General features: G+C 41.1%; 1 protein-coding gene across 1 annotated transcript in view; it reads left to right on the forward strand.

Annotated features, from left to right (window-relative positions):
- LOC149432431 (complement receptor type 2-like) overlaps positions 1–22,130 on the forward strand; it is a 39,191-nt gene extending 17,061 nt beyond the window's left edge. The window contains exons 5-7 of the mRNA XM_089665208.1: positions 5,323–5,502; positions 7,040–7,063; positions 12,621–22,130. Of these exons, the coding sequence (XP_089521334.1) occupies positions 5,323–5,502; positions 7,040–7,063; positions 12,621–12,679 (263 nt within the window). The 3' untranslated portion in view covers positions 12,680–22,130. The remainder of the gene's footprint in view (positions 1–5,322; positions 5,503–7,039; positions 7,064–12,620) is intronic.
- The last annotated feature ends 5,700 nt before the right edge of the window (positions 22,131–27,830 follow it).

Raw genomic sequence — 27,830 nt, forward strand, 5'->3', positions numbered from 1 at the left:
CGTTTTTAAAAAGTGGAAAAAAACATAAAACCATTAAATCCTATGGAACCATTAACTTCTATGAAACTCTTGACATTTGTCAGTTGAAGGTCTGCCACATTTTTCAGTTGAAGGTCTGCCACATTTTTCAAAGTCCTGCAAGCTGCATTTTTGGTGCATGTTTTGGTGCAGTAAAAAAACACATACCAAAAAAAACCACCCTCTCCATGAAATGAATGTAAAACACGGCAAAGACACACCAGCAGTTGCGTTTTTTGTCACAGGTCCTTTTTTTCACAGGTGCACAATGCACTGGATCCACAGCAAAAAACGCATATGCATTTTTTACCATGTTTTTGTAACCGAGCAGTGTGAAAGTAGCCTTAGAGTTTTATCTGTTACAGCTCCCTTTTTCAACATTTGGACTCTCATTCCTGAAGGCGCCCATAGGGGACAGCCTCCTTCTCGTTCCAATATTGCTCATATTTGCATAGCTGCCATCTGGTCTTGTTTCTTGAGGTTTGTTGAGTTTTTTTCCAGATGTATCTTCAGGCCTCAGCTGATGCTGGCTTCAGTCATAATATTCTTCTGGCAGCTCTGGTAATTATTTTTTTTTTTTTTTTTGTATGTGTTTTTTTTTTTTTTTTTTTTTTTTTTTTTTTTGATTGTCTTGCCTGTGAAGTCTTTCTTGGAGTACATTATGAGAAACCAGTCCCTCCCCTCTGTTCTTATGGTACATTCTATCATTATTTGCTACAAATTAAAGGCATGAGTAGGTGTTATACTGGGCTGATCTTTTCTTTGCCATTTTGCCAATCACCTGAAGACAGCAGCAAAAACCAATGGCCTGAATACTTATCCTGTGTCCTGTTAGTCCAAGAAAAGTATTTTACAGCTACAGCAAAAATATTGTTTTATCTGTATTTCAGAAGGGCACATTATTACATTTTACATATATTTATTAACCTAAAGATTTTGTAGACTGTTTTTTTGTTTTTATAAACATTTGCATATGTATCGCACAAGGCATAAAGCAGTGGTAACATACCAGAAGATACAATATTGGTTGCTATAGATGTTGGGGCTCTGTAATCAAGTATCCCCTGCTAGAAAAGGTTGGAAATTTTCAATCTTTGAAAAATAAAAAGTATAGTTGTAATGGATATTTTTTTCAACTGTTCATTTTCATTTAGCTAAATTGCATGTGTACACCCCCAACCACTGTCTCTGTGGCTAAAGGGGGTAGCAGTTGGGGGACAGTAAAACCACAGTTCAACCTAATGTGTGAATGAGCCCTAATAGTGCAGCCAGTCAGTGTCTCAGATTTCCACCATATAGTCAGTGTCCAGAAATGTGATTGGTAGTCAGGAAACTGTGTAAATTAAGCCCCTAGAAAGACTGAAGGTGTTCCTTGAATTGTGGGCCCCTCTGTAAGATGAGGCTGTGAAACCGTTTCACATGTTGTAATGTTCTACTCAGGAGAAGAAGCAAAGTGTGTTTTGCGGTGTGTTAAAAATATTCTATTTACAAAAAAATGCACTCTCAGTTGCATTCTCCAAAAACATGGCAAAGTCTCTTGAAAAGACTCACCATGTCTCTTAGAAGATACCTTTTAGAGTGTTTTCTTTCCAAAATGTGGTCATTTTGTAGGTGCTTCTGTCCTGGTGCTCCATAGCCTCCAAAATTGTAATAAGTAATCAGGAAATTTAATAATTTCCTGCCCCTAGAACTCCTGAAGGTGCTCCTTGAATTTTGGGCCTCTCTACATGGCTAGGCTGTAAAAGTCTCTCATGTGGTATCCTCATACTCTGGAGGAGTAGCAGAATGTGTTTTGATGTAATTTTACATATACCAATGTGCTGTGTTAGAAATATCTTCTTAATTAAAAACTTCATATAAAAAGAATTTTAATTTTCATTCTGCATTTTCCAAAAACTTGTAGCAAAGGAGTGGTTGTGCTGTGGATGTACTAGAGAATTAAAAGTATTTGGGGGTACACATAAATATTATGCTGGACTGGAGCAAGAACACTGAAATTCTATAAGAAGGGGCAGAGCCACCTCTATTGTTTGAGGAGGCTTGATGTCTCTTAACATCTCACGAATGATGCTGAAGATGTTTTTATCAGTCTGTGCTGGCTAGTGCTCTCCAGTATGCGGTTGTGTGTTGGGAATGCAGACTTAGGGTCGCTGACACCAGTAGACACAGTAAACTGATTTGCAAGGCCAGTGATGTTGGATTTGAGTTGGAGTCTTTAACAACAGTGTTGGAGAGGAGAATGTTGTCCAAGGTATGTTCAATCTTGGACAACTCCTCCCGCCTACTCTACAATACACTGGCCAGTCTGAGGAGAACCTTCAGTGATAGATTGTTACAACCACAATGCACCACAGAGCAACACCGGAAATAATCTTTGCCTGTGGCCATCAAATTATATAGTTTTCTGAGTTCTGGATGTGAGGCTTTAATCTGGTTTATGATCCAGATTTTATTGTAGTTTTTATTTTATGTTGGTATTGGATTAACTATGTGTAATGATTTTTGGGTAATGTTAGGGAAAGTAATTTCCAAGTTGGTAGTCTGATTTTCTGTTATTTTTTTCAATCTGTTATTTATTCTATGTAGTATTTTAATACTATGGTATGGTTGATTACAGTACAGTATTAATTTAGTTTTATGTGGTATCAATTGCTGTTATTGGTAATTTTGCTGTGCCTTATTTGAGGTGTTTTGAATGCAATTGTATTGTATTAATTTTCCTTTTGAGATTAATAAAGTATTCTGAATAAGAAAAAAATTACACTTTCAAAAGGCTTACTATGCCTTTCAGAAAATACCTTGGGATGTTTTCTTTTCATAAGGAGGATATTTCTCCCGTCCTCACACTTCAGGGACTCAAGAAATATGGTAGGAAATAAAACACATAATTTTTAGGTGCTTCTTGGATTTTGGGACCCTGTATGTGTCTAGGCTGTGAAAGTCTCTCACATGCGGTATCCTCATACTTGAGAGAGTTGTAGAATGTATTTTCAGGTGTAACTATAAGTATGCCTATGGTGTGTGTGTGTGTGTGTGTGTGTGTGTGTGTGTGTGTGTGTGTGTGTGTGTAATAGCTTGATAATATGATCGCTTTGTGGGGGGAAAAAAAAAATCGCAACTTCAAAAAAACCTATACCTTTTTTTTGGTATTTTCCAAAAAGCAGTCATTTGAGTGGTATTTGCACTGTACTTGCATTTTAGAGCCTCAGTGAGATAGGTAGTTGGTATATCAGGATTGATCAAATTTCAAATAGATACCATAGTTTGTAGATTAACTTTCACAAAAACTAAATCTACATAGAGTTTTTTTTTGTTTTTCAAAATGTAGCAGAATATATTTTGCTCCAAATTTATGAAGAAAGATAATTTGTAAAGTTCTATAACAGAAATATGGAAAATGTTTTGCTTTTTTGTTTGTTTTTTCCTATGTACAGTAAAGCGGTAAAAAAAAAAAAAAAACCTCTTTGCCAGCAAAAGAGAGCTCTAAAATCCGGTATAAAATTAATTTGGGTACAATGTTGCATGAGTAATTGTCATGAACTAAAAGGGGTGAACTAGGCCAGTAGTTAAAGTGAACTTCACTGCATCTGAGCACCACAAAGCAAAAACTCTATTGTATTCATTTTTCATATTTAAACGTAAACTCAGCCATGTCTCCATGCTTTATTTTGTTGAGAAAACACCCCCTTCCCTAGCATATCTAGCCATGGCCAACTTGAGTAAGGGCAGATGATTCATGTGGCATTTACTTCCTAGAGTCCATCTGTCCTTAGCTCATGCATGCAGGCAGGAGGGTGTGTCTAGTTGAGAAAGCCCATCCTAAAGACTCCTGGGATATATGACCATTTTCCTAGGCATTGGAACCGGGAAGTAACTGAAGAAATGTAAAATAAATGTTTAACGCAAGAAAATATGATCTACTTTCCTATCTATTTACTAATGCTAACCGCATAAGGATTAAAAATGGATAATGTTGAGAGGGAAGTTCCGCTTTAACCACTTGCCTGCTGGTCACTTTTACTCCCTTCCTGCTCCAGGCAAATTTTCAGCTTTCAGCTTTGAATGACAATTGAACGGTCATGCAACACTGTATCCATATGAAATTATCATTTTTTTCACAAATAGAGCTTTCTTTTGGTGGTATTTAATCACCACTGAGTTTTTTTTTTTTTTTTTTTTTGTACTATAAATGAAGAGTGAATTTTGAAAAAAAAAGTTTTTTTTTTTTTTTTTTTTTCTTTGTTTCTATTACAAAATTTTGCAAACAGGTGATTCTTCTTTCACTGATGTGCATTGATGAGGATTCACTGTTGGGCACTGATAGGCTGCACTGGTTGGCATTGATGAGGAGGCACTGATGAGGCTGCCCTAATATGTGGCACTGATGGGCACTAATAGGCAGCACTGAAGGGAACTGACTGATGGCATGGACGGGCACTGATGGGCAGCACTTATGGGCACTTTTGGGGCTGCACTGATAATCAGGGCACTGAAATGCCCTGATTATTGGTGTAGATGAATCCTTTTACAGTTGCCAGTTATCGGCAGTGTTTTCCTCACGATGTGGCAGCGTGAGGAAAGTACTGCCAATAACCAGCAAGTGTTTACACGGTGATCAGCTGTGATTGGATACAGTTGATCACGTGGTAAAAGGCCACTGTGATTGGCCCTTTACCATGTCATGTGATCAGATGTGCCCAAAGGACACAGCGATCAGACTGCGCCAGGGTCGGGGGGAGGGGGGGGTGGCGCGTACATGGAGGACGTTATGACTCCTTCCCAGAACTGGATGACCACGCTGTAGTCATTTAGCATGGTCAAGCTGAGGTTAATATTATTCTGCCACCACATTCTCTGGCAATTTTATATGATCAAAACTGGTCCCTAGTCATAGCCAACATCTCTCCTCCTCCTGTCCTTTTTGGCCTATAGCTACACCTTTATTTATGATACATACATTTGCTATATCTGGTAGCACATAAAACCCATCAACAAAGATATAGCCATATTAAAGGGATGCAGGAACTTTGAAAAATGGTTAGACAAGTTATTTTTCTATTTTATCATGTATTGGGGGAAAAAAACTTTACAAACTTAATGGAGATTTTCAGAGTATTTCCTTGTGGCCACTCCTTGTGTTTTCTCTTCCCCCTCTCCCTTTCCCAACAGTGAATCAAAATCTTACCTACTCTATTGAAAAATTTTTGGCTGGAGTTTTACTTTAACTCTTTAACTTTTGTTTTCAGCTATTCTACCATATCTTTTTTGTAAATTAACCAGAGTTTGCATTTTGCTTATTTACAGCTGTTGAATGTCCAAATCCAGATGTAGCCAACGCAAACAAATTATCTGCTTTAAATAGCCCATACTATTTCAATTCTGCAGTCACATTTGAGTGTTTTCTGGGCTTTACAATGAAAGGCTCCAACGTTGTGAAGTGCAATGCCAGCAGCCAATGGGACCCTCCGTTACCTACATGTTCTAGTAAGTTGTACTATAATTTCCTGTTAGTGTGTGACCTAGCAACTTGTTTTTACCAGCACTCGCATATGTTATACTTTTTAAAAATTATTATATCTAGTTCTCTTTTAATGACTAGATTTACTGTATCTGTGCTGTTTCACATTTGTGGGAACTTCACATGTGTCTGTAGGTATTTTAAGCTGTTAACTGTTGAGCATAGGAGTAGAAATCTAATTTTGTTGTAAGCAGCAGTATAATCTAATTGTTACTGAAATTTCCTGTGACATTCTGTCCCTTAAATGTTAAAGTCACCACCTTTTTTCAGGCAGAATTTTCATGATAAATAGAAGCATTTTCTAATGTCTTTTCTTCCCATGTCATCCCAATGTGCTCATCTCTCTGACCTAGTCCATGGCAGCTTTGAATCTGCATCTCTCTGTTTAAAATTGAAAAAAGACCTGACTTCCTATAGCATGTGACTGTCCCAGAAACTCCATATCCCATCATGCATTGTCTTACTTCATCACAGAATAGGGCATGTTTTACAACTCTGGATCTCACCTCCCTTATTACTATGCAACCTTTTTTTTTTTTTTTTTTTTTTTTTTTTTTTTTTTTTTTCCTTTCCACCCATTTTCCTAATTTTTCCTTACAATTATATGGGAGGGAGTGGGAGAAGATGCACTAATTTCACTATTTGGGCCCCATGCACACCGAGTGTAGTGGTATGCATGTTGTTTGGCGTGTTTTTCCTGTGACACCCATAGGGTAGCCCATTGATTTCAATCGGCTGCCCTACATTGGGCAAAGCAGCCCATGGGATATTTTGGCGTGTTGTGGTATGCACGTTTTTTTATCTGCATGTTTTGATGCATTTGTCATTTTGTGTGTGGTTTTTTTTTTTTTTTTTTTTTTTTTTTTTTTTTTTTTTTTTCATGCGGCAAAATGAGTGTTTGCTTCTGCGTTTGGAGTCCTGCTAACAAATAATGGCACCAAGAACGTGATTAGCTCATTTGGGTGTATAAAGGTGGCCATACACTATACAATCTGTGCTATTTCTGTTTACTGACAATGACTGCATGTAACTACAGAGGTGGGTAGGAGCAATCTCCAGGAGTGGGATGGTAGGTGCAGGGTGTGGTTTAATGAGGTTAGCTGTTGACGTACTTCCTCACTGTACCAGTTTTCATGTCCTAATGGATGGTTACAAGGAAGTAATGGAGGGGTTTTCTATGCAATAAACTGGAGGCTGAGATGAGGATTGCACTAAAACATGGAGAACACTTTTTTTCTTTCTGCAACAGAGGTACATTAACAGAGGTATATTGGTACATAGGAAAGCTGCAATTTAGAAGAAAAAAAAAAGGTGAACTTAGCCTTTAATGAACTAAAAAAAAAAAAGGATTTTACAATAAGTCACAAATCCCAATATTATGTGCCTTATATTTTGAGATTTATGCTTTATATTCTTTGTTGGAGTTTTTGTAGAGCTATACAAGGAATGTATCTTTATTTTGTAATTCATCATCCTAAATCTTTAATGTTTTATGTCTTTTAGGTAGCAATGTTGCAGCAATTATGGGTAAGAAAACTCAATTGTTCAGCCATTACCTAGACTTTATTCTGCTGATCAAAAGTGGAAAGTCCTCTTTTCTTCCTCCTCCCCCTCTAACCGCCACATTTGGCCCCTTTTGGGGGGGGGGAGGGAGCAAGTACCTGGTTTTGATAGGTACCCGCTCCCATTTCTGGCTCAGTTCGCCACTCCCCACAGCTCTTAGTCAAGAGGCGGCGCCAGTACCCGGCTGTACTACACTGGTGACAGTATGTTAAAGAAAATACTTTTTACTTCATTTCCAAAAAATTGTGACAAAAAATTACAACTTCAAAAAACTTGCTATGCCTCTTATTAAATACCTTGGACTATCTAATTTACAAAAAGGGGTCATTTGGGGCGTATTTGTACTGGCCTGGCATTTTTAGGCCTCAGGTCTCTCTAACTTTCCTACATTTCTAAAGAAAAAATATAACAAACACGCGGTTTATTTTAGGAGGGTGGGGGGTTAACAATTTTCAGTATTTCTTTGTTTATTTAGCAAAAAATAAAAAACCCAATAATAATTAAATACCACCAAAAGAAAACTCTAGTTTTTTGGAATTTTTAGCATTTTTTCACAAAAATAAAGTGTTACAGTGCTGAAAGATTAAAATTGGCCTGGGCAGGAAGGGGGTAATTCCAGTATTGATGTGGTTAAAATACTAAACTTTTTTGTCAGGTACATCTTGCACAACCTGATTACCTTCTCTATCTCCTCGTCCTCCAACGCCTACCCCTCCAAATGTCACACTACTACCAGCTGTAACCTCCGCAACCTTAACCCTGGCCCCCTCCACTCTGCAGCTGATCAACTCCATGACAGCATCCTCCCCCTGTCCTGCCCCGACTTGGCTATGACTGCCTACAACAACGTGCTGTCAACAGCCCTTGACTCACTAGCGCCTTTAACCACACGCAACATCAGACCCCGACCGCTCCAGCCCTGGCAGACTGATCACACCAAACGACAGTCGTGCCCTGGAGCAACTATGGCGCAAAACCAAATCCCAAGAAGCCTTCACCCTCTACAAATCTGCCTTGCACACCTACATCTCCTCCCTCCACGCAGCCAAACAAGCCTACTTCCTGACCCTCATCAAGGCCCTCTCCTCCAATCCTCTCCGAGTCTTCTCCACCTTCAACTCTCTACTCTCGCCACCCCCACCTCCACCCAGCACCTCACTCACTGCCCTTGAGATTGGCAATCACTTCAAAAACAAGATTGACACAATTCGAGAGGACATCGCCGCAACTCACACGCCCTCTCAACCCATCCCCTCTCACACAGCTACCCCTTCATCCCCCCTCCCCCTCGACATAACCCACAGGGACTTCGCCGCTGCTCAAACTCCCTCCAACCCCGTCCCCCCTCATCACCCCTCTCCCACGGCCCCACCACTGCTCTGACCACTTCCACCCCACCCTACATTCCTCAAACTGAAGCTCCCCCAACACTTCGCACCTTTGACCTTACTACCATCGAGGAAGTCTCCAAGATCCTCTCTGATGCCCGCCTCACCACCAGCCCCCTCGACCCTATCCCCTCAACTCCTACGACCTCCCTCCCCCTCCATCCTACACTCCCTCACCCACATCTTCAATCTCTCCCTCTCCTCCGGCACTTTCCCCTCCCCTCTGAAACATGCACACATCACCCCCAGACTTAAAAAGCCCTGGACCCCAATGACCCAAACAACTTCAGACCCATCTCCCTGCTCCCATTTACATCCAAACTCCTTGAGCGCCTAGTCTACACCCGCCTATGCTCTCACCTCAACGACAACCTCCTCGACCCCCTACAGTCCGGCTTCCGTCCCCTACACTCCAAAGAAACTGCCTTACTCAAACTCTCCAACGACCTGCTAACCGCCAAAGCTAATGGCCACTATTCAGTGCTCCTACTCCTTGACCTCTCTGTGGCCTTCGACACAGTCGACCACCCCCTCCTCCTCAAACTACACTCCCTCGGCCTCAGAGATTCTACTCTCTCCTGGCTCTCATCCTACCTGTCAACGCTCTTTCAGCGTTACCTATAATGCTACCACCTCCCCCTCACTCCCCCTCTTTGTTGTGGTCCCTCAAGGCTCTGTCCTCGGGCCCCTTCTCTTCTCCATCTACACCTCCTCCCTTGGCCAACTCATACACTCTCACGGCTTCAACTACCACCTCTATGCCGACGACTACAAATCTATCTCTCAACCACCCACCTCACCCCCTCAGTCTCTGCCCGAATCACACACCTACTGAGCGACATATCAGACTGGATGTCGCTCCACTTCCTTAAACTGAACCTCTGCAAGACCGAGTTTCTTGTCTTCCCCCCCCCCCCCCCCCCCCCCCAGCCCGGACACCACCCCCCATTGACTTCTCCATCACATCCAGCAACGCCACCATCAAACCCGCCCTGCAGGCCAGAGTTCTTGGTGTCATTCTGGACTCCAACCTGTCCTTCCAGCCCCAAGTCCAATCTTTAACAAACTTGTGCAGACTCCACCTCCGCAACATTGCCAAAATACGCACGTTCCTAACTCCAGAAACCACTAAACAGCTCATCCACTCCATCATATCACGACTTGACTACTGCAACTCCCTCCTCACTGGCCTGCCTCGCCGCTGGCTATCCCCGCTTCAGTCGATCCTGAATACGGCTGCCAGGCTCTTCCACCTTTCCAACCGCTCTGTTTCCGCCACCCCCCTCTGCCAATCCCTCCACTGGCTTCCGATTGCGCAACGGATTAAATTCAAAATCCTAACACTGACGTACAAAGCTGTCCACAATACTGCCCCGAACTACATCACTGACCTAATATCCAAGTACCGCCCAGCACGCACACTCCGCTCCTCACAAGACCTCCTTCTCTCTAGTTCCCTGGTCTCCTCCTCCCATGCCCGCCTCCAGGACTTCTCCAGGGTGTCACCCATCCTCTGGAACTCCCTGCCCCAACCCATCAGATTATCACCTACGCTCCTCTCCTTTAGGCACACCCTAAAAACCCATCTCTTCAGGGAAGCCTACCCCACCCCCTGCTAACTTGCCGACCTTCTCCACTCTTCCTACCACTCCATCCCCCACAGCTATCTCCTCCTGTGCCACCATCCCCTCCCTCCTAGATTGTAAACTCGAAAGAGCAGGGCCCTCAATCCCCTCATGTTTTGCAGGGCCCTCAATCCCCTCATGTTTTGCATAGTATTGTTCTGTCACATGTTCTGTCCCCCTTTGTAATGTACAGCGCTGAGCGAACTATTGGCGCTTTATAAATACTGTATAATAATAATAATAATCTTGCATGTGCATATAAAGCTCAATAAGTAAATAATAACAATAAACTGGCATTTAAAACACACAAGTGAAGGAGTGAGAGAATTAACTTGACTCTTTTCTATCAGCTCAGTCTAAAGTTTCAATCAGACAAAAACAAGCCCCAAAGCAGGAAGGTTTATCTGTGCTATCTATGTAGGTAGTCCTACTATACTGGGCCTCCTTTTATCATATATTAAATTCTTGTAAAAGATAGATGGATTTTCAGTTTAAAAACTTATTAATAAAAAAACTGTGTAAAATCTAATTAATTCAGTCTGAGGCCAAGTGACCGGCTTGTGGAGGATTTAATGAAATGAATATACCATGTAAACAAATTGTGATGACTTCACAATAAAGTAAAAATTGGCAGACTTGACAAGAAACAGGCAATAATGACAGTATGTGAACAAGAAATGGGAAATTGTGACAATACGCAAGGAACAAACAGGCAGACAATATAATACGCAAGCTACAAAACAGACAAATTATACCAAATTTTTACAATATCGACATCATATTGCTATCTAGTGGGTGTCGTTTTTTTTTTTTTTTTTTTGTCAAATAACAGGTCCAATATAGTTGATAGCTTGATAGTGGCAGTTCTGCAGGGGATTTAATTAGTCGTGTAGTGCTTTAACCACATGCCGCCCACCCACTGTAGAAATACGGCAGCAGGGCGGCACGGCTGGGCAAAAGCACATTTTAAAATGTGTATTTTGAAAACCGGTAGGGGGCATGCGCGAGGCGACGCCGCCCTACCTGTCCCACCTATCACAGCCGCGGATGTCTGTTGCCTGGTCACAGCCAGTCGTTACCGGCTATGTCCCGCCGATCTGCGGCAATAGCTGACAGAGCACAGCTGCAGTAGCTGTGCTTTCTGTCAGTTCCCTGACAGCTCCAGGACATGCTGATCGGGACAGAAGAGTTTCTCTCTCCCGATCAGCGGTGTTCCCTGCACTACACACCCCCTCCCCTTAGTAAAAACACTCCTCTCACACAGACAACCCTTTCCCTGAATAATAAACTTAACCCCTTCCTCCCCAGTGCCATTAGTACAGTCAGTTTTTTTTTTTTGTGTTTTTTTGCACTGATGACTGTATTGGTGTCACTGGGGGTGTCAGTGACCCCAAGTCAATACCCCCCAATGTCAGAATGTCCGCCGCAGTCCCGCCATAAGTCACTGATCGCCGCCATAAGTCGCTGATCGCCGCCATTATTAGTATAAAAAAAAAACTAAAAATCCCAGTATCTTTCCCGCCATTTGTAAACACTATAAAACTTTCACATAAACCAATTAATTTACACGTATTGGGTTTTTTTTTTTTTAGCAAAGACATGTCGCAGAATGCATTTTGGTAGAAATTTATGACTAAATTTGATTTTTAAATTTTTTTTACTGGACATGTTTTATAGCAAAAAGTCCAAAATGTTTTTTTGTTTTTTTTCCTCAAAATTGTCAGCCTTTTTTTTTTTATAGCACAAAAAATAAAAACCGCACAGGCGATCAAATACCACCGAAAGAGAGCTCAATTTGTGGGAAAAAAAGGATGTAAATTTCATTTATGTACCGTATTGCATGACCGCGCAATTGTCCGTTAAACTAGCGCAGCGCTGTGTAGCAAAAAAAGGCGTAAATTGCAGTATCTATACCATAGTTTGTAGACGCTATAACTTTCACACAAAGCAATCAATATATACTTATTGGGATTTTTTTTACCAAAAACATGTAGCAGAATACATTTTGGCCTAAATTTATAACCAACTTTGAGTTTACGATATATTTTTTTTTATAGCTGAAAGTAAAAAAATATTGTTTTTCTTCAAAATGTTTTTGTTTATAGCGTGAAAAATAAAAAGCGCACAGGTGATCAAATACCACCGAAAGAAAGCTCTATTTCTGTGAAAAAAAGGACGTAAATTTCATTTGGCTGCAGCATTGCATGACTGCACAATTATCAGTTGAATTAGTGCAGCGCCGAGTAGCAAAAAGAGGCCTGGTCATTAAGGGGGGTAAATCCTCTGGAGGTCAAGTGATTAAATAAATGAGTCCTACCAAAAAATAGCAACCCCAACAATAAGCAAGCAAGAAACAGACCCTGTATATCATATCTTGTCTATCATTTAAAAATGATTGAACTATCTCAGTTTGTTCAAGTGTGTAGCCCTGTTATTTTATTTTTTGTTTTTTCGTAATATAAATATACAATTATATAATTTGTTTACTTTTTTTTTTTTTTTTTAAAGGAAACACCATTCTTATCCTCACAATGATCCTTATGGGAGTTGTCACTTCTGAGATGTAAATCGCAAAAGAATATTGCTTACGATGAAGTGCCTACTGTTGCACTAAAACCTGCCTGATGTGAAGTGCCTATGAAATGCCTTGATGTACTGCTGATTAATTGCACTAAATTTATGTAAAAAAAGTTATCTTCATTGAATAATAGCTTCAAAAGGGATAGGCGATTATATATTTTTTTTTAAACAAAGATTTCATATTTATTTATTTTTTTTGTTCTGGTCATTTTGCACTTGTGAATATTACCTTTTTTAAAAATTGTGCCTTGCATTATGTTGTAAACTAAAAAATACACTCCTGGACTCTCGTTAGATTTGCATAGGTGAATAGGGTTGGGCCTTAAAGGATGTTTTAATAGCAAATAAGTGTAAATACTGGTAGGGGTTGTGTAAATAAACTATATAAAATTATATTGTAGGGGAACAATATTTTAATTCACAAGACTACATTCAGATTTGTGTTTTAGTAATGTTCACTATACTGTGTGTTAATGCAACAAGCAGTAGTGTGTAAACCGAAGTGCGGTGGGTTGTTATGCCATTCATTTTGAACTGCACCCCAATATACCTAGTCAGTCTGTGGTGCACTAAATCCCATGTGCATTGTTGCAATGTACAGGTGTGAAGCAACTGTGCATTGTAATGTGCTGCATTGGAAAAATAATGTTGCAAGTCTGTTAAAAACTGAAAATTCCAAAATAGGCTGCCTTACTGCATTGCTCATTAATGCACTTTGACACATTAAGTCTGCACTTAATATTCAATGATATGGAAAAAAAAATTGCCGAGTGTCATCTCAGACTAAGACTGAAATGGCTGATAGTGTTCCAGTACGGATACTAGGTATTTTTGTCATGGCTTCAAGTGTTACTAAACTCACAACGATAAAATCAGTCTGTATATGCAGTAAAGCATGCTTGTTATACTCACTGTGGAACCTAAGGGGTTAATCCTCTGCATTGTGTAAAAAGGCTGTTTGATCCTGTCTTCTCTGATCCTAACTTTCTTCCAGTGTCTCCCTCTTATCTCCTGATGAGACATATCGAGTGGAGTCACTCTGCACGTGCTCAGTTTGGTGTGTATTGTTAAAGAGGTTTTTTTTTTTTCTCTTGATTGAGTGCATGTTATCAGAAAAGGGCCAATCAGCACTGTTCAGACAGAGGTCAGGGGTTCTGCATCCTCCTAGAGCAAAACCTCCTACAAGCTTTAACATTTGCTCTGCAAGACACTGACAAAAGACACAAGACTTGCACTTCTATGTTCTGTGTACTGTGGGAGACCAGATATAGTGAATGCAGGGTTATGGGTTTAGTAACACTTTAACCTCTTTCTGCTGACGTGGTACATATATGCAGTGGGTGGGTGTTAATGCCAAGCAGCCACATATATGCATCTATTTGTAAACAAGTTACTATTCTGAGAGTATGCTCATAGCACAGCAACTAACATGTAACAGAACGCTACCAATGTATACTTGCGGTCTGGAGCTTTCCGATCATGTGACAGCCAATCACAGCAGTCACATGATCGGAATACCTGCCTTTGCCCCCTGGCATTTAGATCCAGTTTAAGGGCCAGGAACTGGTGGCACCATCGAAGCCTAGCTGAAAAATTCCTATGTACATGGCGTTCCCCTGTGCTGCCTTGTTGCAAGAATGCTCCATACCTGTGTTGGGAGTTTGGTTTTTTGTTTTTTTTTTTAATTATTTTCTTACTGGGACCCCTTGTCTGCAGTAATTTTTATGCAAGAGGTGAACTTAGCCTTTAGTTATAGTTCACTCTGATGTGCCTTATATTGCACATACAGTATCCCATGGAAGTGAGTACACCCCTCACATTTTTGTAAATCTTTTGATATCTTTTCATGTGACAACACTGAAGAAATGACACTTTGCTACAATGTAAAGTAGTGAGTGTACAGCTTGTATAACTGTAAATTTTCTGTCCCCTCAAAATAATTCAACCCACAGCCATTAATGTCTAAACCGCTGGCAACAAAATTGAGTCCACCCCTAAGTGTAAATGTCCAAATTGGCCCCAAAGTGTCAATATTTTGTGTGGCCACCATTCATATTGTCACATGAAAAGAATATAATAAAGTATTTACAAAAATGTGAGGGGTGTACTCACTTCTGTGTGATACTGTACCCACAAAGTAGCAAATTGTAGCAACCATTGTGTCTCTGTACCATGCTGCTCCTTTTGTTCAAAATTCAGAGAAGAGAAATAAATTGTATCTGTTTTAAACTTTTTTTTTTTTATACTGCATACATGTGTATAAGGGGACTAGTGTGTAAAAGAAAGTGTGTGCATTTGGGACATATTTAAGTATGTATTTATAGAACCTTCTAAAAATGTCTGTTAAGGCTTGGTTCACACTACTGCGACTTGGGATACTGAAGTTGCTCCAAGCTTAGAAAAGGTTCCTGTACTACTTCAAGGTTACTTCTATCCGACTTGTGCCCATATACTTTAATAGAAGTTGCCTCCAAGTCTGATCCTTCTCTATATTGATGTGATTTGGATCCAACATTACAGGAAGATTACCCAGGCATTCCCTGAAAGTTGCTTGAGAGTTGCTTTAAAGTAGTACTCAAGTCACCTGACAAAGTCGTGCAACTGTCAGGTAGCAGTAGTGTGAATCGAGTGTTCCCAATGTGCTGTGTTCCAAATTATGTGTACTTGCTAAAGCAAATAGGCATATGAACTTGAAGTGAAAAGTAGTGCATGTATATAAAAAAAAAACTACAGATATCTGTAGGATGATGTCCTATGACAGACCACACAACACTGTAGTTGAGTGTACCACACTCACACAACTCTAGTATTGGCAAGCTTCACCCTCCAGTTATTGGTAAAGTGTAAATGCAAAAGTATTAACAGCACCACCATTGAGTCTTTTTTTTTTTTTTTTTTTATTTCAGCAGCAGCCAACATTTTGATCCAGAGGTCATGAAATAGATCTGCACCTTGTGGAATAAATAAATCACTTGAAAAGGACTTATTGTTGGTGCCTACATTTTTGCACTTTAGCTTTTGATCAGTTTAATCCATGCTCTTCATACAAAACTCGATTATTTTCCTTAAAATGTCAATTAGATATCCAGAAAACCATATTGCCCCCATTAAAAACAAAATCCATGGTGGCCTCGCATATTGCGTGACACTCACAAAGCCTCAGTATCAATATGAAAAAAAAAACAAACAAGATCAGGCACACCCTGCACCATTAAATGTGGCCAGGAGGAGGAAGAATTTGTAATAGTAGTGCACTCACATATTCTCCAACATAAATGGTCTTTTGTTTGTCATGGGAATTGCCACTCAAGGATCCAGCATGTTGAAAACCTCAAACCACTTGGATACAAAAACAGGGGCTGCAAAGTAGTATTTTAACCCCTTCATGTTTCACACAAATATGCAACCTCACAGAACTGCGCTTTTTTCCATGGGGCCGCATATTTGTGTACTTGTCTTTGTGCTGGAAGCGTGCTGCACAGCGCATTCCCAGCACAAAGACCGGGGTGTCACTGAGAGCCCCGGGTCCCGTTCTAACGATCAGGACCCGAGACTCCTGATTCCAGGTCACATGATCACTGTGATAGCCAATCAGAGGCTATCACAGCGATCAGTCACTGTATAGCCCACCCCCCTTGTTGTGTTTGTTTTTTCTGTGAATGGAGGAGGGAGATGTATTGAGAAACAAAAACGATTTGTTAAAAGAAAGATAAAAAAATAAATAAAAAATACCTAGTTCAAGGTTTGATCTATTTCAGTGCCAGGGTTAGTGTTTGGGTCAGGGCCAAAGGTCAGGAATTTTTTCTTGTAATTGGTATCAATGTCAGTGTGTGTTTTTAGGTTAAAAAAAAATGCGCACTATTGTTTCTGGGCTGTACTACGGGTACAAACAAAAAATAACATATATGGTGTCGCTACGATCGTCAAGAGATGGAAATTTGATTTTGGGTTGCTCTTTGGTGGTAGATTATGGTAGTAACGACAAACTCGCAGCTAAATTTAAAAAATTTTTTTTTTTTTTTTTTACTATTTTGGGCCAGTTTTCCTTTGATAACAATAATAAAACAAAAAAAAAACCCCAGGATATCCAAGACCATTTACCACCAAATGAGAGACCAATTTGTCATAAAAAAAAATATAAACCGTATAATTCACCTGGATGTACAAAGTAGTTGTGGTGATATGTACAGTTTTTTACTAACACATGTCAACGTTGCACAATTGTGCTTAGGCATTAAGATTTGTTTTACCCTTAGGCGTGAAGCGGTTAATAGTGAAAAACTTTTAAAAACAATGGTTCCACTCCCAGGTTTGTTAGAAATATGCACTTGTTCTGTGGTCTCTAGAGGATGATAGAGCCTGCCATGGCCAGCTATTAGGCTTGCTAGCAACATCCTCCATAGCCATGGGCTCTACTCTGCAGTTACTTACTGGCCTGGATTGGTTGCTAGGGCACATGGCACATTTTGGGGGTTTCTCCTTTAGCAGTGAATCCAATTGGGTTTGCCAGAGTACAGTTATAGCATACCAGGAACCACTAATCAAGTGTCTAAACTACAGACCAAGAGTATCAATACATCTAAGGAGCAGTCTTATTGTCATGTAAATTATAAGGCGCATATCAGTATAAATATAAAATGTACCTAACTTGGCTACAGACAGCAATATTAACCTTACAGATGTGCGAATCCATTTCCACTCTATCCAAAACGTAAAAAAAAATCCCTTTTTAGTTATGCTTTAATGATCTCAAAGGTGTTTTCTGGTGTAAAAAGAGAAATTCTTTCCTATAATTTTATACATCATGGACAGAAGACCTTTAAGGAAAATATAGGTAAGGAACAGGGGTGGACTGACCATTTGGAAACCCGGGCACTGCCCGAGGGCCAGGGGTCAGTAGGGGGCCCCATGAGATGTCCCTGGTACCTTTTTTTTCATAGGCTTTTTTGAGTTTGGGCAAGGACACAGGGGCCCCATGATCCCCTATTGCCCAGGGGCCCCATGAGTTGTCAGTCCGCCCTGGTAAGGAACATGCAATTTTGCAGTTTCTAGACTGCTCATGTGATTATGCAATGTACTGTTTTCTTGCATGCCCATATAATCTTATATATTTTAAACCGCACCATCCAACCCCTAAGAAGCCCTTTTAGTGAGCACATAAGGCTCATCAAAATTGGCTCCTTAGACCAGTGTCCCTGAACACTTGAAAACCTAAAGCCATGGAAGGTATAAACATTTTTCGCTTTGGAAATGATTCCCCCTAATGTACTGCATTTCAGGCTGAAAGGTTCAGATTTTCTAGATGTATACACTCTACCATGTCTCACTTTGGCCTTAATGCAGAATTAGCACTTAATACCATTTTTTTTAAATCTTGTTTGATTATTCCCTTTTTTTAATAGTATAAATTGTTATCCGAATACATAAATCCACAATCAGATTGTTTTCTGCCTGTTCCCTTTGTACATCCATCCATATTCCATTATATCCAGGCTGATGGATTATATCTCTCTAAAATACTTGTTGTGCTGTAAGTAGTAAAAACTGTACCATAGGTCCATCTAGTGGCAGGACTATGCTGGTTACAGTTTTTTGAAAAATATAATTTAATTTTCCTTTTTTTTTTTTTTTTTTACAATAACCTCAAAATACAATTGTGATTTTATATTGATAGATTCCTATGATGGAGTAGATGTTAGTTAGACTTTTCCTTAGGTGTATTGATACTTCTGACCTGTAATGAAGACACTTTAGATTAGCGGTTCTTGGTTCACAAGTAAATGTACTCTTAGTACATCCAATCCAGCAATTTGATCTCTGGAGAGAGTGGGAGGACAGTATATAACTGCTGGCCACGGCAGACACTAAACATTACCAGAGGCCACAATACAGATGCATACTACAATGAGCATGTCAGTGCAGCCATTTGCAAGCCTACCTCACCCTCACTTAACAGCCGATCTCCTCCACTCCTCCTACCATTCCACCCCCCACAGCCATTTCCTCCTGTACCACTAGCCCCTCCCTCCTAGATTGTAAGATCGAAAGAGCAGGGCCCTCGAACCCCTCGTGTTTTGTATTGTTACTGTATTGTCTCATGTTCTGTCTCCCACTATAATGTACAGCGCTGAGCAAACCTTTTGGCGCTATATAAATACTATATACTTTTTTTTTTTTTTTTTTTTTTTTGTCTTTCAAGAAATGTAGTACTTCTCTACCAATGGGACATTAGTGCTGCCTTACTATTTTGTATGTGTCAACTATTTATCAACTCCTTCCTTTGGATTTGATTGTAAGAAAAAGGAATTATGTTAGGTGGGAGCACATATGCACTAACCTATTTTTTTATTATTATTACTATTATTGGTCAATTTCTGTATTGCCCTGCAAGCCTAACCAAAACTGAGGACAGAGCATATGAATTGGAGGTATTTTAGATTCAAATGGAAACCCTACAAAATGTAAACTTTATTTTTACATCTAAATAGAATGTTAGGGTGTTGTCCTACTGTCCCTAATTCAACTGTAGAGGTTTCCAATGACCTAATATAATCTATATTGAGACATTTTATGGAGCCATCCAAACAGGACAAAAGATAGCGGGAAGCAGGACAAAGGAGAGGGAAGGTAGAGTATTCATTCTGATGACTTTGATACCTGATGCCAACTGACATTGACTAGTGACTGTGACAGCAATGCTGCCTGTTGATGGACACCCGACAAATGTCTGTGCTTTGATGTTTTATTGATGAGATTGACCATGGTTTGCTGGATATCTGAAATTCGAAGAAAGATGAGAGGGTTTTGTATAAGTATCATGGAGTAAACTGAGGTATGCTCTAAAATGTATAGAGTAGCACAGGAGTGAAAATGCGACAAATGTATTTATAAATAACTTATTGCTATAATTTACACTGCATAGACAACTACTTTTTCTCTGCACTGGAAATTGCAAATATCTTCAATGGTAGGCCATATAGAAACAGACCTTTACATGCAAATGTTTAGCACATACCTCAATGCTTCTTATCAGATAGCTGTATAAACCTTATGTCATTGTACGGTCAAGGTGAAGCAAGGCATGCAACCCAGTTCTGCAGTTTTAGAATAGTTAGGTGGATAATAATTTATGCCTGTGAGGTGTTGAATTATGTAAAAGATAACACACATTTATTTTGCACTGGATTAATGAAAAAGTGAATGAAAAATGTTTTGGTAAAACAAACTTTTTAATTGTCATCAGGATCATGCATATTTGTGTTAACTTGTCACATGGGTTGGAAAATGTCCATCAGGTTTAGCCAAAAGAAAAACCTAAAACAAAAAAGAAAATGCTTCTTCTAGAATCTAAACTTAGTTGATCAAAAAGAAGGCAAAGAAACCTTATAAAAATAACACTGAAAATATTGATCCAGAGAGTACCCAACTGCCTTTGGGAATAGAGAAAATGTTTCCCTATTATGTGTTATAACTATTAAAGTAGGACTATAGGCAAAACTTTTTTTTTTTTTTTTTCCCATTTTGGATTTTGTAAGGGATGGTTTTAAACCCTATGTTTTTTTTTGTTTTTTACTGTTACGTTCTGTCCCATTGCCAAAATAGGAAGTGAGAGGAAATCCCTGCAAATTTTAAGTTCATTAATTGAGGCCCCCAAGTCACCAGAACTAGTGCCCCCATTGGAAGATTTCCTCTTATTTTTCTAGGGACAACCCAAAATAGGGGATTTTCTTTTACTTTTAATGATAATGGTAAACCAGACAAATAGAGAGGGAAAATCTTCCTAATGGGGGCACAGACAACAAAATCCTGATAGGTGTTTTAATCCATCTCCACTCTGTCTATAATGAAAAGCATTTTTTTTAGTTTTGCTTTATTAGCCATTTATATTTTGTACATTAAGATACTTGTGCCACTTTCTTTGAAGAAATCTACTAAACTGTCTAGAACTAGCTCCCACAGAAAAGTGTTTAACTTTTTAGAATTCTGGAAATGCAAAGAACTTCTCACATACAGAGGTATGCTTTATGTAAAGGCAAACTTTTTTTTAAAGCTTTGAATAAATTACATTTGTATTGCTATTTGTGTCACCACTAGAAAGAGTCACCTCTCTCTTTACTCTGTGACCATTGTCACAAGGACAAAAAGTGATGCAAAGTGCAAAATTTAAGAGTTTTCTCACCAGAATAATTGAAGATATAGTTTCCTTGGGGGGCAAAGGTTTCAGTGACAGTTTTCAAAGATAAGAATTTTCCTCACTTTCGAGAGATTTCCTTATTTCTTGTTACTTCACCAGGACAAGAAGTAAAGAGAAATCTCCCCAGTGATGCACAGACAGCCAATAAAATTAAACCAAATAGGGATTTTGAAACCTTTTTTTCCTTCAGGTGTAAAGGATGTCCGTTTTTTTGTCTTTTGCGGTGACCTTCAAGGCTATGTTCGGCTTTTACATAACCTGTTCCTATGCAGATGAGGGCACCAGTACTTTAAAATAGGCTGTATCATTTGTTTAAATGTTTAATGCAAATTACATGTCTGTAGGCCTTTTTATGAGACCCATGAAGCCTGGCCAGAATACCCTCAATGTTGACATTCCTACATTCTGGTTTATTTTCAGGACCTGCGCTACAGCAAAACGCTCCATGAACTTTGTACTTTTGAGGACAAGTTAACTGATAATCTCTTTAGTTGTCCTCAAAGGAGCAGGCTTTTTGGCAGTTTGTTGTAGCTCATGTCCAACAACGGAAGTATTTTGGCCAGGCTTCATGGGTGATAGAAGAGGTTTATAGGTATGGCATTTACATTTAACAATATCTTACAAATGGCTCACTGTAATTAAAACTACTGGTACCCCTTGTCTGCATAGGTCAGTTTATGAGGTGAACATAAGTTATAAAATGAATAAAGTTTGCAATATTTGTATGTATTTATACAAAGCAGTTATATCCCCCATTAAATGCCTCTTTCTGAGAGTGAATAAAGTCATATACCACTTTTTATACATGAAATATATTTCTTGCTTTAAAAGACATTGCATTCTGTGATTTACAAGGAAACAGATAGTTTCTATCATTGATGTACTCAGTTTTACCCCCTCTCCACTCCTTACTTGATTGTATGAAGTGTTGATGAGAAAGCATGGATTCTGATTTGTTCATTGACTTATTTCATTAGTCATTAATGCTGCTTTTTTATTAAAAATTTCTGTAAATTGAACTCCACCTTGGAAGTGCCTGATGAGAATGGTTTGAGGAACTATCCTGTAGTGAATTACTCTGTGAAACTATTCTTTACTTGTACTCTGTTTAAGGGTATAGTGTCACATGCAGCCATTGTCTTTGGCATAAAATCAATTGTATTCAAATAGAGTATACTTTGAGAGGCATTAATTTGTATACTGTATCCTTCTTCTAATTAAAAATAAATATATTTTTTGACTGATCTGATCAGCAGTTTTTCTTGTTGAAACCTGAAAATGAAAAATCTTAGGACAGGCACCCTAAAGGCAATAAAGGATAAGAACACCTTTTGGGAAAAAATAATAAATGCACATTTTTCTAGGGAAAAAAAAATGTGCATTTATTTTTTCCCTACGAAGTCTGGAAAGCCATGATCCGTGGGTCAGAGGTGCAATGTCAGACTTCTGCAGACAAGCCCTGCAACTTTAAGCCTGTACCTTCATACAGGCTGGCTGTCCACAAGCTGCAGGGCTTGTGAATGAACTATGAGACTGCTCATCAGCAATGCCACAGTCCATTCAGAACAACAAGCCATTTGCTGCAAAGACTGACGGTACTTGTAGTTCAAGTCATTCACAAGAACTGTGAATTAAAGACGCAGCCGTGTGGGAAGTACCCTGCACAGCCATGTTATTTTCAAATCGTGACAGCAGGTTCGGGGAGAAAATCCTTGGTCGCTGTCACTGGAAAGGGGGGGGGGGGGGGAGAGGCTGGAGCTGCTAGAACATATTCCAAAACTTATTCTGTAAGGACTGAAATCTAAAAAGTCTCATTTGACAAGACCTACCCTTATTTTCAAACTTTCAGTCCTACTTTTACTCTGTCCCTGTACATCAAGATTAAATGTTCCAAAGGAACAGAGTAACTTGCGTCTTCACCTAATCAAACACCCTTTAGTAAATAAATGTCTAGGATTATATTAAATATTTTAGTTTGAAAATCTTCTAAATCCATAGCTTGCTGCTAGGCCTGCTCAGGGAAAAAAAAAACCCAAAAATCACATGTGTTACAAATGATGGATAGCTTAATGAGTTTGTCAGAGTAAGATTTTTGTTTTCTAATAGAGATTTAGGAGCCATTGACACTAGGTTCACACTAGCTGGTGGTAGGGTTGCCACCTCATCCCTTTAAACCCGAACACATATTAATTACACAGATTCTGAGGCTAATTTAATGCAGATAAGGCACTAAGTGAGTTTAATTGCCGCCTTAATCAGCTACAGATCGTGTAATTATTGTGTTCGGTTTTAAAGTGATGAGGTGGCAACCCTAGCCAGCGGGCTGGTTGCGAGTGCAGGAATCGCACCTATTCCCACAACCCCCATCAGCAGAATCCTGCTTCTCTTGCAAGATGAGTGGGGGCTGCCATTCATTCTCATTGGCACCCCCATGCTTCTCAGCCCACAGCGTGAGCGTGGGTGTGAGAACCACAAGAAAACTGCATTGTCAAAAAGACCATTTGGTTTTCCTGTGGCCACGGTTTTAAAAAGGTGCATGCACCTTTTTTGTGCTGGAAAGCAGCCCATTCAAATGAATGGGCTGCTGTGCCTGAGCAAACATGGCAGCACTAGTGTGAACCAGGTGTTAACAGACAGAAGGCAAACAAGGGTACACACACCTAGTACATGCTTAAAATGTATTTATACTAATAAATGGACATGCAAGATTTGTTATGATTCGAAATTCAGATGACGTTTTCATTATTCAGATTTATCAATAATAATGAATTTCAATGAATCTGAAATAAATTCTAACATAAATTAATATGAATTTGAATGAAAAAAATGAATATGAAATGGGAGTAAATTGCAATAAATACAATAAGGTATAAAAGTGAAATAAGATGGTTCCTACTTCAGCTGCTTTTATAGAGTAGAATAAAACACAATCGAATAAAATAGAGAAGAAGGAATAAAACCATATATAAAAAAATGGAATAAACATAGAATGAAAATACCCATCTTCTGCAAATTCAAATCGATTTGAAAATAACTAGTTTACCAAACGAATCAGAACCTACAAAACAAATTCTGAAAACAAATCAAACGAGTTGAAATTAAAATTATTAACTTAACAAACAAATCCAAAACTAAACACATTTTTCAGGCATGCACATTTCTAGGAAATTTACCGTATTTTCCGGCGTATAAGACGACCCCCTACTTTTCCTGTTAAAATGTAGTGTTTGGGCTATACTCGCCGTATAAGACTACCCCTCTTCCAATGCACACCAGTGGGAAGAATCGTGCCCCATCATTGGTGTCAGTGGGAGGAATAGTGCCCCATCATTGGTGTCAGTGGGAGGAATGGTGCCCCATCGTTGGTGTCGGTGGGGGGAATAGTGCCCCATCGTTGGTGTCAGTGGGGGGAATAGTGCCCCATCGTTGGTGTCAGTGGGGGGAATAGTGCCCCATCGTTGGTGTCAGTGGGGGGAATAGTGCCCCATCGTTGGTGTCAGTGGGGGGGGGAATAGTGCCCCATCGTTGGTGTCAGTGGGGGGGGGAATAGTGCCCCATCGTTGGTGTCAGTGGGGGGGGGAATAGTGCCCCATCGTTGGTGTCAGTGGGGGGGGGGAATAGTGCCCCATCGTTGGTGTCAGTGGGGGGGGGAATAGTGCCCCATCGTTGGTGTCAGTGGGGGGGGGGGGGAAGTGCCCCATCGTTGGTGTCAGTGGGGGGGGGGGGGGCAATAGTGCCCCATTGTTGGTGTCAGTGGGAAGAATAGTGCCCCATCGTTGGTGTCAGTGGGGGGAATAGTGCCCCATCGTTGGTGTCAGTGGGGGGGGGAATAGTGCCCCATCGTTGGTGTCAGTGGGGGGGGGAATAGTGCCCCATCGTTGGTGTCAGTGGGGGGGGGAATAGTGCCCCATCGTTGGTGTCAGTGGGGGGGGGGAATAGTGCCCCATCGTTGGTGTCAGTGGGGGGGGGAATAGTGCCCCATCGTTGGTGTCAGTGGGGGGGGGGGGGAAGTGCCCCATCGTTGGTGTCAGTGGGGGGAATAGTGCCCCATCGTTGGTGTCAGTGGGGGGGGGAATAGTGCCCCATCGTTGGTGTCAGTGGGGGGGGGAATAGTGCCCCATCGTTGGTGTCAGTGGGGGGGGGGAATAGTGCCCCATCGTTGGTGTCAGTGGGGGGGGGGGAATAGTGCCCCATCGTTGGTGTCAGTGGGGGGGGGAATAGTGCCCCATCGTTGGTGTCAGTGGGGGGGGGGGGGGAAGTGCCCCATCGTTGGTGTCAGTGGGGGGGGGGGGGGGGCAATAGTGCCCCATTGTTGGTGTCAGTGGGAAGAATAGTGCCCCATCGTTGGTGTCAGTGGGAAGAATAGTGCCCCATCATTGGTATCGGTGAGACCAATGATGGGGCACTATTCCTACCAATGACATTTGCTGGCCCCTGTTCCAGTATGGTGCTGCTGCAGCCAGCATATGTGGTTGCAGCAGCACCTCTGTATGGCACACTTACCGGCCACTCCACTCAATTTTCGTGGGGCTGCTCGGCTCCGCCTCCTCTCCGTTGATTGGCCGCCTGTGTGCCTTTCCTGAGCTACAGTTCTGGTGGCCAATCACCGGTGAGGAGGTGGAGCCGAGCAGCCGCGCGAACATCCAGTGGCTGAACCGAATGAAGGAGCAGCCGCGCTTCCTAGACCGGATCCAGGTAAGAGACAGCAGCCCCTACCCAGCTCTGTACTTAGTGCCCCTTGGAAGGGGGGGGGGGTGGCGGTGGCACCGCGCCACCCCCTAAAAAGTGTCAGTATGCCGTATACGACGACCCCCGACTTTCGAGAAGATTTTCAAGGGGTAAAAAATCGTCTTATACGCCGGAAAATACGGTACTTACAAGCTGACAAATGTAACACTTGAATACTGCTCAGATGAGAACAAAGGACGTCCGATCGGCTGCACTCCAAACAATCCACTTTATGGAACCAAGATAGTACTGTCAGTGATACTTTTTTTATTTGCACTAATCACCTCAAGCAAAATGGAACCAAGATGAAACCAATACAGACAGTGGAAATACAGTGGGGGACTGGCAGGTAAATGCGTTTCACACTAAAGACAGCATTTATTCATTACCTAGTGGACCCATGTACAAAGTGTTGTTTTTAAACACCAGCAACAGGTATTCCTCCTAATCAACACTGGGTCCACCTCTTGCTACACCAAACCGATTTAAAGATAAAGACAGTTCTGCAACTAACAACAATTTTAACATTTTACCCCTTGAAATATTACAGATATGCTTATCCAGTTCTGACCCAAACAAACATTCTCAGTGCAAAGAAAAACTTGCCAACTTTTTTTTTTACTGTTTTATTGAGTTTTTATAGAAGAACCAATAGGCAGCATATCAACAAAACACTGCCAAAAACAAGAAAAGAAAAACAGATAAGCTCCACTGTTACATAATAATACGACAGTGCACAGCTGTCAATAGAGGTACAGAGACTGGAGTACAAGATATGAAAAAGCAAGGGCATCAGAAACTAGTCCTAACTTACAGTATTGTGTAATCAACAGCAAAGGATGAATAGGAATATTGTAAAGGAGGGGCACGTTCCCCAATGAACAAATAGAACAAAGCCAAAACACTTGAGCCAGACATGGAAAAAGGAATGCCTACAGTCACCTTGTAAGGTAATATCTAACTGCCCTAAGGTAGGGCTGCCATGTCTGAATTCTCCAACCAATTTTTGTTGAATCTGACCTGACATCCTCGGCTGTTCTGGGAAGCTTTATGTAATGGATAGGTGGAAATCTCTTGTTTATTCAACTCTCACAAGGACAGGGGAGCAGCAGATTTTCAAATAAGGACAATTGCTTTCATAGGATAATACAATAGGGTACTCAAGAGTTTCCTGGTAACCTTTCTACAAGCCAGAGGTTTCACAAGACCCGCCAGGCAGATTCTCAATTCCTGGGGTATCTGGATAGCTGTTACATCTGTTATGAATTGTAGGGCCTGTGAACAGTATCTGACTATCTGTGGCCAAGACCAGAAAATGGCCAAGAACAGAAAATGTGGAGAAAGTCTGCCTGTGTGCCAGGGACGTAGATAAGGGGAGCATCAGAGGAGAGTTGCCAACCATCCCTGCAGGCTGCAGAACCCTCGAAATTTCTGAAAGCCGCAGGAGGGAGAGGAGGAGATGCGGCTTCCAGCTGCTTCGTTGAAAACCATACATGAGATTGCTGCTTGTCACCACCCCCAAGGCCACCCCTCCCAAACACCCCTAGTCTCCACCGCTGCACAGAACGGTTCAGTTTTATTTCTGCCTCACACCACCGCTGTGTTCTTCTCAGTGCCCAGCCCATCCCTCCATCCTCTGCACTAATAGGAGAAGAGGGGAGAGAGGCTGGATTTGCTCTGCTTCCCCCTGTGCCCACCAACACTCCAGTCCATGCAGCTTCAGAGGAGGTGTGGGAAACTGAACAGGAAGGAGTCATGGTGAGTTTAACCTAACCTTCAACCCCCCCTCCCCTCCTTCCACCCCCCTTCCATCCATCCCTCCCTCCCTCCCTCCCCACTCTTCCTTCCATCCTTCCACCCCTGCTCCCTTCCTTCCATCCTTCCTACCACCCCTCCCTTCCTTCCATCCACCCCTTCCTTCCTTCCACCCTTCCTTCCTTCCACTCCTTACTTCTACCCACCCCTTCCTTCCCTTCCTCCCTTTCACCGACCCTTCCTTTCTTCCTTCCACCCACCCCTCTCTTCTATCCACCTCTTCTTTCCTTCCTTCCACCCACCCCTTCCTTCTTTCCACCCTTCCTTCCAGCCAGCCCTCCCTTTCTCCCCTCCTTCCTTCCACCCACCCCTCCTTTCCTTCTACCCACTCCTTCCTTCCACCCACCCCACCCTTCTTTCCATCCACTTCTTCTTTCGTTCCTTCCATCCACCTCTTTTCT

Source organism: Staurois parvus, unplaced genomic scaffold (genome assembly GCF_062004578.1).
Source record: "Staurois parvus isolate SC_StPar_1 unplaced genomic scaffold, SC_StPar_1.0 ptg002145l, whole genome shotgun sequence".
NCBI lineage: Eukaryota > Metazoa > Chordata > Amphibia > Anura > Ranidae > Staurois > Staurois parvus.